The 16,964-nt window shown below is 33.8% G+C and overlaps 1 protein-coding gene across 3 annotated transcripts in view; it reads right to left on the reverse strand.

Moving 5' to 3' along the window:
* The window catches only part of LOC106721293 (splicing factor YJU2), a 42,519-nt gene extending 25,613 nt beyond the window's left edge, over positions 1-16,906 (reverse strand). For 2 of the 3 annotated variants that reach the window (XM_014516220.2, XM_045677940.1), the window contains exons 1-5: positions 16,811-16,906; positions 16,167-16,379; positions 15,804-15,978; positions 15,332-15,509; positions 14,460-14,827 (exon numbers count right to left, since the gene is read on the reverse strand). In XM_014516220.2, coding sequence (XP_014371706.2) covers positions 14,460-14,827; positions 15,332-15,509; positions 15,804-15,978; positions 16,167-16,379; positions 16,811-16,834 — 958 coding nt within the window. In that variant the 5' untranslated portion in view covers positions 16,835-16,906. Of the gene's footprint in view, positions 1-14,381; positions 14,828-15,331; positions 15,510-15,803; positions 15,979-16,166; positions 16,380-16,810 lie in introns of those variants that run through there. The other variant, XM_014516210.2, reaches the window with a different exon arrangement.
* Positions 16,907-16,964: the final 58 nt, after the last annotated feature.

Below are 16,964 nucleotides of genomic sequence, written 5' to 3' on the forward strand. Positions count from 1 at the left end.
AAAGTGTAACGCCGCAAAATAAGTTAGATTATTTTGAGAGAATTTATAAGGTAACTTTCTCAATTGTAAAAATAATAGTATGTAATAGTGCATTTTTTGATTAAAGCATGCCGTAGATTAAGTTATAAGGGATTATGAAAGGGATATTTTAACATAAGTATCTATGGCCATCGACGGCTTGCTTACCGATGTTTTCATTTGGACTATTATTACTCTAAGGTTAAATACTACCTACATGTCTGTTATAAGTAGTCCTGCTTTTGTTGTTGTGGTATTTAATATTTATCTTTACTTCCAATCACTCACAATAACGGAACAAGGTTCAATAAATAAATCCATTCCATGTAATTCTCACAGTCCTGCCCGCGGCCGTACTGGACGTGATTCCATTGAGCGCGTGTCTTTCTCGCACACCGAGTATTAACCTAGCACCGTCTCTATCTAAAACTTTGAATGTAACCGCCCCGCCGCGATGTTTCTGAGAATCGAACCTGTGGCATTTTTTTCGAACGCATAATAATTTGATCGGGAAATATTTATGGAAGGGGGTGGCCGGACGTGGAGTCGTCGGACGAGTCAATTATCAGTAACTCGTCGCGGCGTTGGCCGCCTGAAAGAAGCGCAATGGGTGGTTATCCCGACGCAGACGATTCTAAGCAGGAATTTATGGGACCGAGATAGAAATGATACCAGAGAGGAATTTCACACGATTTGATTTTTCCATTTATGTAATCTGTAACCAAGTGTGTGTTCATCCTAACATTTATTATATTACTTTTGACAACAATATTTTTGATGTATATGTTTTTTTAAGATTTTTTTATTTTGACACACATTTCATAAGAAATAATATAATATTTAAAAATAATAAATAGACTTGCCTCAAAAATTCGAGAAATAACAAATCGTTTTTTTTTTTTTTTGGTGGAGATGGCTGAACGCGTCTTTTAATTCGTAGCAAGTGCTACGCCGAATTTGCTACGAGTTTCGTAGCGTCGTCTTAACTTGCATACAGTTATAAATATGTACGCCTAAGCAATATAATGTTAATTAATTAATTGTATTGAATATTGTCTCTACTTTTGTACCCTGAATTTAAAGACAAAGGAAAAAGTAGATTGGACGATGAAAACTATAAGACTTAAACTAGAAAAAAAATTCTTCGAAAGTTTGGTACACGACATTACGACACGACACATCGACATTTAGGTAACAAGTGTAAGTTTTTATTTTTATACAAAATAGCTTCGACCGGCGGACACAACTTCGACCGTGTGTAATATTGTCTTCGGGTAGCATTTTTAATAACTTAGGTTCATTACTTTACTTAACATTATTGAATAATACAACAAAACATATTAAACTTACAAAACATTCACATAAACCTTACATATTCTATTACCAACTTTCATCCCCTATTCCCTATTGCTATTTTGCACCATTGAGGGTAAAACTTTTACAAACCTTGAATGCCAATTTATTTATATCAAATTGACAGCTTAAAAAATAAGTTCAAGGCTACTAACAGTAAAAATGACAATACTTCCATTCAAATTTCCACCCCCACTTTCAACCCTTTTTCGCGTTTAAAGTAGCCTATGTCCGTTCTCAGTCTCTAAAACTGTCTTTGTACCAATTTTCGTTGAAATTGGTTCACTAGTTTTAGCGTGTAAGCGAGACAGAGAGACAAACTTACTTTCGCATTTATAATATTAGTAAGGATTAGTAAGGAAGTAAGGATTATGACGCCATTATCAACGCTATGGTATGTTGAAAACAATCGACACTAAAAGTTTTCATTTAATTTTGAATATTCCGCAGTAACAATGTGATTTTAATATCAGAAACACGTTTAAAGGAACCTTTTTCGTTTTGTTTAAATATACATTAGGTAACAAAGGGACACTATGAATTTCAAATGAACCAGTCCGTGCGTCCATTGAGACAACCGTTACATTTGTATCAAACGGCTGCATAAGAAAAAAGGAAACACTAGGGATAAAATAAACAAGTATCGGCGGAGCGGAGTTTATTATAATCGTTTCTGCTAATTTGTCGCGTTGGGAAGGGGTGACGGGAGGAGGGAGCATGCAGTTTCCGGAGCATGTGCAAGACAATATCGCTGAATGGACCCATTAATAGCACAAGTGAATGAATGCGTAAAAACACATGTGCGGGTCTCGAACCCGCTACCCCACAGACAGAACCACATGGCGTATACATTGTGTTACGCAAAAGGGCGATTATATTTTATTGTACCGTCAGGGATTTCGAAGAATTCTTCGTGGTTGTTATTTCAAAAACAAAAGACATAAATTCATTTTTAACGAAATTCTCCAGTTTAGGATGTTGTTTAAATATTTTTTCCCACTTGTACGAACTAATTGCGTACAGGGGAAGTAGTTTTCGATATTCATAGGGAGGTACATAAAATAAATTTCAGATATTTATGTGGCACTGAGAGAATACAATGAAAATTAATCATCAATATAAGGTGTTAATAAAGAAACGAGACAAAAAAGCGTAACTTAATGTGGAACACTTAGTTTTTCTGTAACTTAACAAACTGTAGAAATAAATACTTTATTCTTTCAAGTAACCCACTTATATTTTGATGTAAATAACTGAATTGTACCTATATGTAATAAATAAAATTATTTAATATACAATCGCGCACTTATCGATCCTGATTGTGAATAACTTTCTATACAATTACCACCAAAAAGTACCAATAGAAAGACAGCTCCAAGCCTCTTCTCTTTGTAAATATTCCACAAGAGTTGTTACTATCCGATAAAATCATCTGACGAGTAAATAAATACCAGAATTCCTTGGGTACTTCCCAACACTCGAAAAAGGATGTCTAAATGATTTTACATTTCCTAGAATATGTATTATAATAGAACTGGTTTAAAAATTAGTACAATGAAGTACGGACGTGAAACGGAGCGTTGTTCTCGGATCATTGTTGGCTTTAAAGTGATATTTTTCGCTTCCTGTGGTGTTCTTCCCGTTTGCTCACGTCCATGAGGAGCCGGCGTGAAGTACCTGGCCACAATGGACAGGTACGAGGCGCAACAATTCGTCGGGCAGGTTAATGCCACCGCTATGCACTTGCTGCGACGCGATGGCGCCGGATATCTTGCTCTATTGTGTTCCCTATTATCTTATAATGCTTTGTCAATGAATTGCTTTGGCTCGTATTTCGACGCGGTGGCGCTCTCCCATTGTCCATCAGATGATTTCGTTGCTCTCTTTATTCGCTTTGTAAATTAACTCTTTTTTGTATATCTTGTAAAAAGAAACTGCAACATTACATCGTTTCATTTTTTCATTATTGTTGCGATTTTTCTTTTAATTAGTTATTTTTAAAATTTCAATACTTACTACATAATACGTATGTAAAGTAAATGAATTGGTTACAAATATAATGTATTATGTAACTACAACAGTGTTTTATTTCTGATCTTTATAATTATAATTACAACGCTTATCAAAACATTGAACGGATACTGTAACCGCAAGCCATCCTGCCATCTATTGGCTTTATTCAATAGCAATAGAGTATCATAATATGCCCCTTAATAAGTTTTTAATTAGTAAAATTACATGCAATTTTGCAATCATTGTAAATAGCGTGTGTTCATCAAGCAACCCGCATCGGCCGTATGAAATGACTTAATTGAAGTTATAAATAAGGCCAATGTTATAATGACGGCGAAGTATTTATAGCAAATAAAGGTCACGTGGCATAATTTTGGCACAATTGGTTCGTCAAGTGATATTAGAGGGGCCGGAATGAACCGAATGGGGTATTATATGATGTGATTATTATGTTACGTTTAATCTTTAAAACGGAAAGAGATAAGGTTATCCCTATTATATTTCACCCCGCCCGTATAGAGTGCGTGACTATCGTTTACTTACGTAGCTTTAATTAACTCGTGTTAGTGGAATCGAACTTATTATATTATTTCACACGCAATTTTGCTCTATAGACGAGTTTTTGTTGTATTGTTATGATTTCTATTTGATATAAAGATTTCTATAAATTGCATTATCTCACGCTTTGAAATTTCAAACGAGGAGAGGTAGAGTAAACAAAAGACAGAGAAAAACCTCGGTATAAGTCGCCAGGGAACAAAGTAAATGCTTTTTTTTTAAATTACCAATATTATATGTAAAATATTACCAATGTTTTATGTATAATAATACTAGAATTAGGAACTAAATAGTATTATTTAGTAATAGAAAATCGGCTTTCACAAATAATAATTTCATTAACTACTAGAGTTATCGCAGTCGAATCGTTGTCGTTTTTTTATCTCTAAAACAACACTATCGCTTACTTTCAATGAGTTCGATTGCAAAATTACCAAGAATAAAAATACGCGATAAACATTTTATATCAGAGTATAAATTAAAAATAAATATTAATCGAAAGTGAACCGACACCCACGAATGTCAAAGATATGAATAATCGGCCAGTTCCCATAAACACACATTCCCATAGTTATCACTTGTCAGTTTGTCCTAAGGTCAGTGATTTTCGATAAGGAATCAGTTTTATTGTGAATGCCATCACAATAAGGATACTGCAACTAAGGCAAACATGTCATCACTGCATTCACATGCATGAGACTAGAGCCGTTGTTATATCTTTAAATATGCTAATTGATCTGTTTTACTTTTGACGTTATTTTAAACAAGATATCAATACAAAAATCTAAAATAATAACCTTTTTTAAACTAAACTATTCACAGCTGTCACTGTTTATAAATATTATAGTCATCGTCGTGGTCAAACGCTAGTTTATTTATTACAAATGATAAACCAGACAGTTTACTGGAGACGATACTTATAGCATATTCTACAGAAGTAAACCAGGGCTTGTCTTGGATTCCTTTATAATAATTTGCCCCAGAGTTTCTTTGTTTTCTCCGTCATGTGAAAGTGCGATAAAATCAAAGACGCGCGACTATATCTCTGATTATAATAAACATGTGTTAAAATAGAACTGTAATTATTATTTATATGTACATATATATTTTCATACATATTTATGTTTTGTTTATCCTCACAACTATTGACATATTATTATTATTTATTTATTTGGCTTATTATAACACTAGCTTATGCCCGCGACTTAGTTGACCCCGAAATAAAATATAATGTAAATAGGTAGCCTATGTGTTCTTACAGATTATGCTCTACATCTGTGTCAAATTTCACCGAGAGCCGTTCAGCCGTTTCGGAGATATACGTATTAAACAATCATCCATCCATCTAAACTTTCGCATTTATAATATTAGTAAGATTTAATTACAATTATAAAATAAAGCGTTCTTAATTTAAAAATAAAATTTTAACACATGTTTTGTAAAATTAATTATATTAGAAGTCGTTTAAAAATAATTATGCTCTACAGTAAATATATAACGGAGAAGAATGCTCCTACGGCTTGCATGCGTGTGCGCACAGATATATGTGTGTAAGGATACACTCACACTATTATATAAAACGTTAAAGCAACATTCCCGACGGGTGCCGACATATTATTATAGGTATATTTGTGTTATAAATTTTACTGGCTGCGACAAGTGTTTGCCTAGTCGGTTGGAATTCGAGGCATTAGTAACTTTGGACGGATAGTGTGTATGCATCTTAATATATCAACAATGAAATTAATGTTCCGAATGTTTTACTTAACAGGACGGTCAGAAATATTTTAATGTTATCATATTATATTTATCAAAGGTTCTTATACACTGGGATCGTTATCAGATCGACAGACAGTGTTATTAATAACATAACGAACATTCTATAGGATACAAGGGTTTACGATTTTTTAAATAATAGATGTTAATTGCACATTCCTGAAAGTTCTGATGTAATTTTAAGGGTGTTTTATGTATTGATAATTGAATCAGATAGTGATAGGTATTATTAAGGTATTTTTCATCAATCTTATGGTACTTGAAAATGCATATGGCACATGTGAGAAACGAACGCCTAATATCATCACACTACTCTATTACCATCGAACCCAAAACCTCTATCAGACAACGCAGACGTATTAAATATTCCTTAAGGGCTTTTTACATCATTCTATAAACCATTAAGTTTTGAATAATGAACGGTTTGAGGACGACGTTGTTGTCTCATATCCTTTTGTATCGCAACCAATTTATCAAGAACTTAAATATCGGCAAGTGATTACTGATGGTTGAGAAGTTGTGTCATTAATTCAAGTTGTTCAGTTTATCTAAGTCTTTGAAAACATTAGACGCATAGATTTGTAATATAAATATACGCGTCTACACTCCGGGGGGTCCGGCGATGTCGACTCTTGTATGGTTCAATGTAAAATTAAAAAGATTTTTTTTTTAATCCAGTCGCATTTAATTGAAAATATATTTAGATATACATATTTAACGATCAAGGAATGTACACTAAAGAATGTTCTTTTGTAAAATAATACGAACGTTTTCAAGGTGAAAAAATGTTTGGTTTCCATTATCGGTTAAATTTGCTTTCAAGCACATGTGACGACGGGCTTCTTTGAGGCTTCGTAAACCACCCTGAAGGACAGTCGAGCGTGGGAGCAAGGCGGGGTGCACACTAATGGTTGTCCCGAATCGACTTATTACTTTTGTATTATTATCCCCAGTTTTTGTTCACCCACAACAATGTAACCATATATTGCACAATGGCGCATGGTGCCATCGTAAAATCTGTTATTGCACATTTTTTGCAACAATTGACGTTATAAATCGCTTGTAAAAAGTATATCAGATTACGAAGTCGCATTCCAGTTAGGTTTTCCGTCCCGTTTAATATTTTATTGGCTTTGTTTTCGCTAAGTAAGCAATAGTTGTCGCGTTAGCGCAAACAACTTTATCTAGAACTGGAATTTCCGACAAAACAACAAAATAATTACGACATTATTAATTAGGCGATTTTAGGCTATTGGTTAACAATGAGAATTAGGCCATGGCCTGGAAATACTTATGCGTTTTGGACATTTTGATTTATTAATAGTTCTGGATACTCATTTATTTTTTGGCCCAATTTTTCGAGACTAGCAAAAAAAGAAGCCCAAATGAAAATAAAAACAGTTAGGTTTATAGTAAAAAGATGAAATAAGACATTTGTAACATAATGGCTTGGATACACTTAGGGTTAAGAAAGCAGAAATAAGTTGTGTAATGGTAAATGATAACATAAGAGAATGAGGGTGTAAATGTTTTGGTACTGTCGCTGGTGGCGCCCGCGCGTGGGCGCAGCGAGGGTGAGGGCGCGGCGGCCGGGTCGCGCACCAGGAATGCTGGTTCGCCATCTCTCACGCGCCCAGGATGAGTTGGATCTTTTTTTAAAGGGCGAAATTCGTGGAAGTATCTCGAAGCGGTCGGAGGCTGGCGCTCGCCGCCCATTGTGGCGCGCGGCTAGTTTTGATCTTATTGTTAATGGGACGCCATGTTTTTTTCAACGGTCTCGGAAAAAAGGTATCGAGCCCCGACGGAAACGTTATGGGCCCTCGAGAAGTGAAACTTACGTATATACATACGTTATACGGAGGTGTTATTTCTATCGTAGGTCGGCCTTTGTTGCACAGGAATGTAGATGGCTCGTCATAATTTTAATGGGCAGTTTCTCAGTCATTCTATGAAAATGATACACTGATACATGTTCTGAATATTCATGGGGTGCCATGCTTGACCGAAGACCTCGTCAAGGAACTTTGGTATGTTTACTAGAAATGAATACTTAATAGAACAAGTAATAGTTCTCTTTGAAGTTTGCGATGTTTCACCGTGTAGGGATGACAGAAACAGTTGGTCGAACCTTTATTTTATTAATATTAATAATGTTTTGATTTTAAATCGAACGTGTAAACAAAACTTTGAAGGTCGTCACATTTAACCTACAATACATTCTTCTTTCAAGACTCTGTTACATGGTGAAAGGTGCTTTCCTTAAACTAAGATCAAATAATTAAATAAGTTTAAGATTCATAATTTTGCTAGCCATATTATTTTTAACAAAGGATTTAAACAATGATCTATTCCGTAGTTCATTGGTAATCATCACAAGTTGGATTTTGTACCACGACTTGAGGGGTATGGAATGAATTGTCTGCAAATAATCAATTAACTTTTCGACCACCATGTCCTTCCACATTTTGCGTACAACAAAATTCTATTTACAAATTCAATCATGGATCTTTCATCAAGACGACATTAAAGAACGTACCGTAAGCAAAAACATCTATATCACAAAAATCTTTTAAAACAAATTTTATTAAACAATTAAACAATCTTTTATAGTTTCCTCTTCAATGGCATGATTTTCATTCAAACCACACTCTAATTACGACGTACATATTAAAACGTGGACGAAATCCATTTGTTCCTATTCCCCACAGAAACGCCGCTAGAATTACTTATAGCTATGATAGGGGTCCATTGAGCGTAAGACTTTAAGCTTAATCATTGCATTCTTACCTTCGAAACAATGATGAGTACCACACACCTTAAGAACTACACGTTGTGTGGCATCTCTTCAGACATGCAACTCGAGCATTTTAGCATTTGTATTATATTACAACGTAAAGAAATAAAAGAATATTTTAATTGAGCTATAGAGCAATGCATTATTGTTTATTAAAACGTTTTACAAAAAATATACATTCATATTTTAAGATAATTGACATAAATTTAACTTAACCTTTTAAGTTATAATTGGAAAGCTCACTTTGAGACATTCTTTATATAATATTTTTTTTAGGTTTTATAAACTAACTTTATCAATGTGGTTATGTCAATTTATAGTTCAATATACGTAAATAATAAAATCAAACATCATCTTTAAACATTAAACAAATAAAAATGCTATTCATTAGAATTTTCATATCGAAAAATTTCAGAGTCGAAAATTTTTATAAATTCCAAGCTCAATAGTGTTTCCCGTTCCTTTCACAGGCCGAGTAATGAGTGGTTGTTAAAATTATGAATGGAGCGTCTTCTTTGTGGGTGTGTGCGTGACCCTCCTGCGCACACGCATCTCACACACGTATGCATAGAACGGCGCTATTCATACATCGCGTTGAATGTGTGAGCGCATTCCTGTGAGGTTTCAGCCTATAGTGGGTTGTGTTTTATACATAGTCATTGTTACTTGTAGACGAAGAAAGTTTATTAAATTATAATTAATATATTTACTACCACATTCATTACTTAAGCGAGCCCTTAGTGTACATTTAGTATAAGAAATTCTCAGTTAAGTCCCGGCTTAAGTAACCAATAAACAACTGTGGATGCGGTAAATTTTAAATACTAAGTTGAAACTTATTATCGGCTCTACAAGACGCAGGAGTATTTTTTGACAAGTGTTACATTTCAACATTCTTTAGTATTGGTACTTTTGTTTGTAATCTGTCTTGATCCTTGATATTATCGAAAGACTTTATGGTAGAAAATACTGGATTAAGGCAACATGTCCATGATTTAATATGTAGAAAAGAGCAGAATTCATGTTTTCATGTTAAAAAACCTGAGTACACAATATTTATAGTATGGTACTGCTAACTTCCAGCTAATGTCAACTATTGTACCAAAAACTGTTATGTTAACAAGCTTTAAATTATTTGGTTTATCCTAAATAATTTCGTGTAATTTAATTTTATACAATGTCATTAGGTAATCTCCGTGGTAAATTGCCTAATGGTATAGAGTATAAATAAAAAAAATAAAAAAATCATTAAGAGAGGGATCGGTATGTATTGTGTGAAAGATACCGGTCTACCCTCATACAAAGATTCCTCGCTATCTAAAGGATTGAGAGAGCTGTTCTCCGGAATAAGGAACACCACGCTTTATGTCTTACCCGGAATTATTTTTAACTACCTAGTTTAAAGAGGTTGGCAATATAGAAAAATATAAACCTATCATAATGAGCAAAAACTGACTATCTTTTACAAAATTAACTTGACTTATAACTTTCTATGCGATATTATGCGTTTCGTCACATTTACAATGAATGAGTGTATTAGTGGGCGTACCGAAGGTAATTAGAGACCTCTTCTCTTTCATACTTTTTAATGTCCTAATTAACGCTTACTAATCCTGGTCACCCTCATTGGGGTGCACTAGTGTGGGTGTATAAGGAGGAATTTTAAGGTCCAATTACTAGCGAGCCGCCTTCCATTAACAACTTTATTTATTGTGGGATGAATAACTTGCGGCTTTTTAATCAATCATGTGGGCTACAGTGCGGCATCCGGTAGACACAATTGTCCAATAAATGTTGAGCGTACGACAGAAAAATTTAAGACGCTACAAAATTATTACGTGCTCTTGTTGCAAACTGATGGCTTGAAACATATTTATTGTTCAACTAGCATTCGTCCGCGACTCCGTCCGCGCAATTAAAAAAATCATAATAAGTAGCCTATCTGTTTTTGCAGACTATGATTTACATCTATGCCAAATTTCATCGAGATCCATTGAGCCGTTCTGGAGATACCTTCAAACAAACATCCATCTAGCCAAACATTCGCATTTATAATGTACTATTGACACACTTTGTCGTCAGTTTAGGAAGAAAAATCGGTAAGAGTACGTTAGTTATTAACTTTTAGATTCTAAATAATGTTGTACTACGTACTCATATTTAAAATATGCCCTTGTTGTTTGGTTGTAATCAACATATTGGCGATAGCGGCGATGGCAGCGATGACATGGCGATGGCATACAAGATAAAATATGCCATTTAATTTTACGACATGATAGACATTGCTATCGCGTCAATTAGACCAGATCTCCGATCTCAGAGTCAATTGGAACTTGTAATGCAGTAGACGTATGTCACGTATTAACATAAAACCATATTTAACTTCGTATGGCCAAGAGTAATGCGCGAACAACTACTATAAATGTCCCATCAATTGAAGTAGAACGCGTGAAATTATTTTTCTACTCTTCCCACAACACATTAATTATCTGGCAACATTGTAAGGTTTCTTAGACTGTTTAATATAGTATAGGCTATAAGTATATATCACAATAAAAATTATTTAGAAACTTATTATTTTGTAGGGCAAGCTATCAGATCACTCATTAGAAGTGTATATCAACGAGGCTAGTAAATGGAAAAAAGTCGAAAACAAGTTAGAAATTACGAAATAAGGTAGATTTGTTCGGTCCCAATGTCAAAGAGCAACTATGGTCGCGGCGCCAACTCAAACTGTCTCTGTAACTTTTTAAAGAGAACACAATATTATATTATTATATTCAATATTTCTATCCAGAATAAATAATATGTAACCGCTGCATCATATAAAAACCTATGAAGTCCTAGAAGGACCTAGAGCAAAAGTTAAAAGATAATTTTTTACTCTGTATGATGAATAAACATTCAAGTTAACCTTAAATGGGGTTTCTGAGACCAAATCCCCATTTAAAACATATTGTTATCTCTGTTTTGTCAAAGATAATGACATGGATAACGATATGTTTTATACAGAGATTTTGATCTCAGAAACCAACGGTAAGTATATCAACTATGTAACCTTACACGTGCTTAGTAATTTTTCAACGTAGCAAATTCTCTTAATAACTGTAAAGATAAACAAGTAAACGTATAGCGCTCGCTCTGCAGGAATCCGATACCTTTAATGGAGCGTACAAGATTTAAAATATATCCATTATTTTACAAGATATAAAGACAAAGCCTACCAGTCTTTTGTACCACTTCTACCGCAGGTAACAAATGATGCGAAAATATCACCTTAACACTGAGAAAAGCCACGGGAGACCGCTATCTTTTATTGGCTCAACATAAGATTCGGGAAGATAGTGACAAAGGCGGAGGCACAACATGAAAACATAACAACCCAAAACCCCACTCATTAGAGCGTGTTATCAACAATCTAAAAAGAAAGCTTTGCAAAGAGGATTTCTTAATTTACTACCCCTAGTTTTTTAATGTTATCTGAAGACATTTTCATATCGAATGATCCAAATGAAAATGTTTTTTTTTCTAGAGTTTTAAACCATTTTCCGTTTAACGATTATTTCATATATAAAATAGGTATTTTCACAAATACGCCCAAAATACACATAGTTTATTAGGTCTCAATTGCGACAGTGGTGTGAGGCCATCGGGAAGAAATATTCGTCGTTTATAAAAACAACCCATAAATATTTTCACAGCAACAATTCGAACCAAGAACTACTGAGAACTGTTATAGGTTACGAGGTTGCCATTTACATATAAATAGAAAAAAATATTTAAATTATTGAGAAAAACTGAAAGTACATATGGCGGCCGTATCTGGTTCATTAGCGAGGCTCGAGTGGCCAAAGCCTGCGACCACCGCGCCGCCGCCGCCCGCCGGCCGCCGCACGCACTCGATCAAAAAACACCCTCAATGTAACATAATATTTCCCAAGCAGCCTTTTATTTATCGGCGGAGTGCGGCAGCCCCGGCCGGGCGGCGGCGCCGCGGACACCGCTTCCCAGAACCGAGCGCAGACGTGTCGGCTCAGAGCCGTTACATCGCTCCCAAAAAAATTATATTTATGTCGACGAAAAAATCCCGGGATACGACTCGGTTATTTATCTCGAAAGCGGTGTTATGGAGCTTTTTGTTTGGATCCCGATTTGCAGGAATCCGCAGGTACCGTCTCCGGGGGAAAATATTAATTTGTTATGTAATTTGACGGTCGCTGGGCGTGGCCGCAGACGTTTACAACCGTACAAGAAAAACGAACCGCTTACTAAATAGACGACTTGACGAAACTAATTATAGTAGATAGTTAGCAAAGTGATACGTATGATTATAGTTCAGATAAACTCATTTTTCAAGTTGAAACAACAAAATACAGGATTTTAGTTTCTACATATGTTTTATAAACAAAATAGACGTGTAAGAAAAATATCACTCACATGTCTCCGTTGGTTACTAAGTTTTAAGCTAAGCTGCTTGTTATTGTGATTAAATTCTGTAACATATTCTATATCTTTCTCTTTCTCTCGTCTTGTAACATATTATATATATATATATATATCTCTTTGATCTACGGATAATACATGTGACATAAAAGTATCCTCTAACATTAGGAACGAATAACTCTATTGTTAAAAGACAAAGAAAGTTAAAATCAGAAATAAAATATTTTTTACAAATTTTTCGCCGAAAATCAATCTTCTTAACAACTAAAGAGCTGCTGCTTTCTAGTAGACAAAGTAAATAATTTAGACATATCTAGCATATGTCTCAACAATAACCTGAGAAATTGATCAGCTCAAATCAGCTTTGATAGCATAATTACTTACTTAGAAAAATACTATTCTGTGATTGATAGTAAAAATAAATAAATTGATATTTTATAAATACTATAAAATATAAAATAAAAAAAAACTATAAAGAATGTGCCAATAATCTTGTAGCTTGAATGCACTTGACACCATAACAAATGGAACGTCTCTCAACAAAGGGCTCGGCCAGTGCGTCCTAAGCCGATTGTCGCTACATCAATGACGTCACTTATAATCGGTTTTTTGTCGCGCCCACTGTAACTAAATCGCGTAAATTGCTATCTGTGACCATTTTTTTTGATGTATTATACTAATTATTGTGACAGTCTCTGAGTCAAGCTTTAAAATTAGAAAAATGGTTTATATTTTATCCTATCAAAATGGTGACAACTTAAAGGGCTTTTTGTTGATTCGGAAATAAATTTTACTAATATCATAAATGCGAATGTTTGGATATATGGATGGATGGATGGATGGATGTTTGTTAGAAGGTATCTCCAGGACGGGCTGCATGGACTTTGCTGAAATTTGGCACAGATGGAGAACATAGGACGAACACATAGGCTAATGATTGTTTTTTTTTTTTAATTCCTTGTGGACGTACACGCGAGCGACAGCTACTTAGTTTGTAATTTCATGACAGTAAAAATATGGAATGAATCAAAATAAAAATATTCTTTACTATTTCCTCTCATATTGTGTATCCAGATATGATTTTTAAAATATCATAGAAAACATACGTTGAGAAAACAAGTTTCTTTTATATTTAAGACAAATTGAATAATGCAACCAACTTGGTTATGTTAATAGCTAAGTACATAGTTTTAAAAAACAGCAGTAGAAAGTCTACTTATTATGATTCATTGAATTTTTTCTAACAAAACAACACTTTTTAAGTGTTTACTGAAAAAAAATATCTGTTATTTCGGTAGAAATTTAAATAAGATTATCTTTTATTCAACTAGATGGCGCTATTCTTCTAACTTTTATCAAGTGTGGAAGTTATTCTTTGCTTATAATTGTGAATTTAGCGGTCATAATGAGAAAACAGTGAAAATAAACTTTACCAAACATGCATAACATATAATATGATTTATTGTAATTTTTATGTTACAAAAATATACATAAAATCACTCACAGGAATCACTGTCACTGCCTGAATATCCAGCCAATAGATTAAGTCCACCACTACCACTGGCAACACTTGGCACATCACTCGATTTAGTCTCTGGTATTTTTTTATCTGTTTCACTGATATATTTTTCCTTGTCTATTATTTTGGTGACAGGTTCGCTTGATTTCTTTTTAACTAGGTTAACCAGTGGCTTCCTTGCTATGACACCTATACTTCTGTTCCACGATTCATTCTTTTTCATATCATTTGATTTTGTAGGTTGTATTTCCTTTTTTATACTCTTTGTTGCTGGTTCACCTTCATCTAGAACTTCTTCTATGATTTCTTCGGCAACTACTTTGTGTTTGTTTGGATTGTTGAATTTTACAGACCTGTAATTATCAAATTATACATCAATTTTTATAAAAGAAAACATTAGTAATAATTTGTTCTGCAATTTTGTTTTTTTTAATTGTTTAATTAAATGGTCATCATGTCGCACATCATTTCTATAATAAATCTCACAAATACTATATTTTATTTATGTTCAACATTATTGAGGTTTTGTCATATAAATACTACAGCTTTAGCTCTTATTAACATCACATTTTATGTACAATAAAACTAATAAGGTGTAAACACCGCACAATACATGTTTTCCCAACATCAGCAATTTAATACATTTTATAACACGCGTCACGGCGTGTCGTCATTACCATTAATAACCATTTAGCCGTAGTTTTAGAGAATAAACCATATTATCTCACTAAACTCGGCAATATTATTTGTATGTATGCACAACCCATACACTAAAAATTACATTACTTTGACAGTAAAATGATGATGAGCATATAAGATATGAGATTATCATTTTAAAAGAAAATAAATCTCCATACTTAATGAATTCATTGTCTTCTCTCTCCTCCCTTGCTTTTCTTTCTTCCGCACTCTCTGATTTATATTGCTTCAACATACTCTCATAGTCAACTGACTGTTGCCGTCTATTCAATTCTTTTAGGTCTTCCAGACTCTCTAAAAGCTCTATCTCTTGTCTTGACTGTTCGGTCCTGTACTCTGAAAAAATTAATTTGCATGTTGGTAACATTGTAATTTTTAGGCTCATACATCTAAATTAAGAAAAGAAAATAGACACAAATCATATGGATTATTATTGAACTTATCTATCTACATAAAAATGACAATTAAAAGATGACAAATCTGATAAATTACTGAAAAATCATTTTCCAATGCATTGCATAGTAAGCCTGTATCTCCACATCCATATGTGTTACTACCAAACAGCTTGTAAATATTGCAAAACCATGAAATATATATTTTTAAGAACTTAAGTTTGTATGAATAACTTGCCTAATAGTTTCATTGGGTTATTTGCCTCTTCTTCTTTCTGTTCCTCTTCTTCCCGTTTAGCTTGCTCCTCAGCCAGTTTCAAAGCCATAAAATTTCTTGTTGCACCTGCCTCTATTTCATAATCTGTGTTCTTGGGGTCTGTTTTAAATGATATCTCTTGCAGACATCTAGTACACTGGAAAAGTAAGAAATATTTATTAACCAAAAATATATATTCCATTGTTATAATAGCAGGAAATGGAATGTAAAGCTTTAAGTGGTCATTTTAAGTTCTATATTAAAGTTGTTACTTTTGCTGGGTAAGTTAAATTTATTTTTTTTTTTACTTCACAACTACAATGGCAAATAGACATTAATACTTACTTTTATGTAAAACCTATAAATCCTAATGCCTAAATAATCTTCATTTTCTACATCTTCTTTACGGGCATTGAACTTCTTTCCTTTGTAGATGTATTCACCGCATGTGACACAGCGCATATTGAACGGCGCCATCAATCGAACAGTATACTGACGATTTTTCGCCAATTTCATGCGAGGAATTTTTGACGGATCGAAGTCCGGGGGATAGTATTTCTGAAATTATTTAAAACATATTTTCATCAGAAGGACGCCACAAAACAATTTAAGTGGTAACATAATATTGCATAATAGTTTAGAATATTTCTTCATAAAGAAATCTACTAAAGAATACGAAGTAATCTATATATATATAAAAGAAAGTCGTGTTAGTTACACTATTTATAACTCAAGAACGGCTGAATCGATTTGACTGAAAATTGGTGGGCAGGTAGCTTAGAACCAGGAAAAGGACATAGGATAATTTTTACCCCATTTTCTATTTTTTTTTTATTCCGCGCGGACGGAGTCGCGGGTAAAAGCTAGTGTTGTATAAATAGCTTTAGTGATGGTTCTGACCACCTTTCGAACTAATATCTTTATAAGACACTCCAGAGAGCCATTGGACTCGTTCTCTTAATTAGAAACATGACATATAAAGTACTTACATTTAAAACTTTTCTTTCAGACATCTTTAAAGATACTTTATTATTTTATCTTAATAAATAGTACACTTTAGCAAATAAAACGAATTGGTAAATTGTTGACAACTGCGAAATGCCACAAAATGTTGACAGTTGACGTTTAACAACGACAATTGTG

Source organism: Papilio machaon, chromosome 5 (assembly GCF_912999745.1).
Source record: "Papilio machaon chromosome 5, ilPapMach1.1, whole genome shotgun sequence".
Lineage (NCBI taxonomy): Eukaryota > Metazoa > Arthropoda > Insecta > Lepidoptera > Papilionidae > Papilio > Papilio machaon.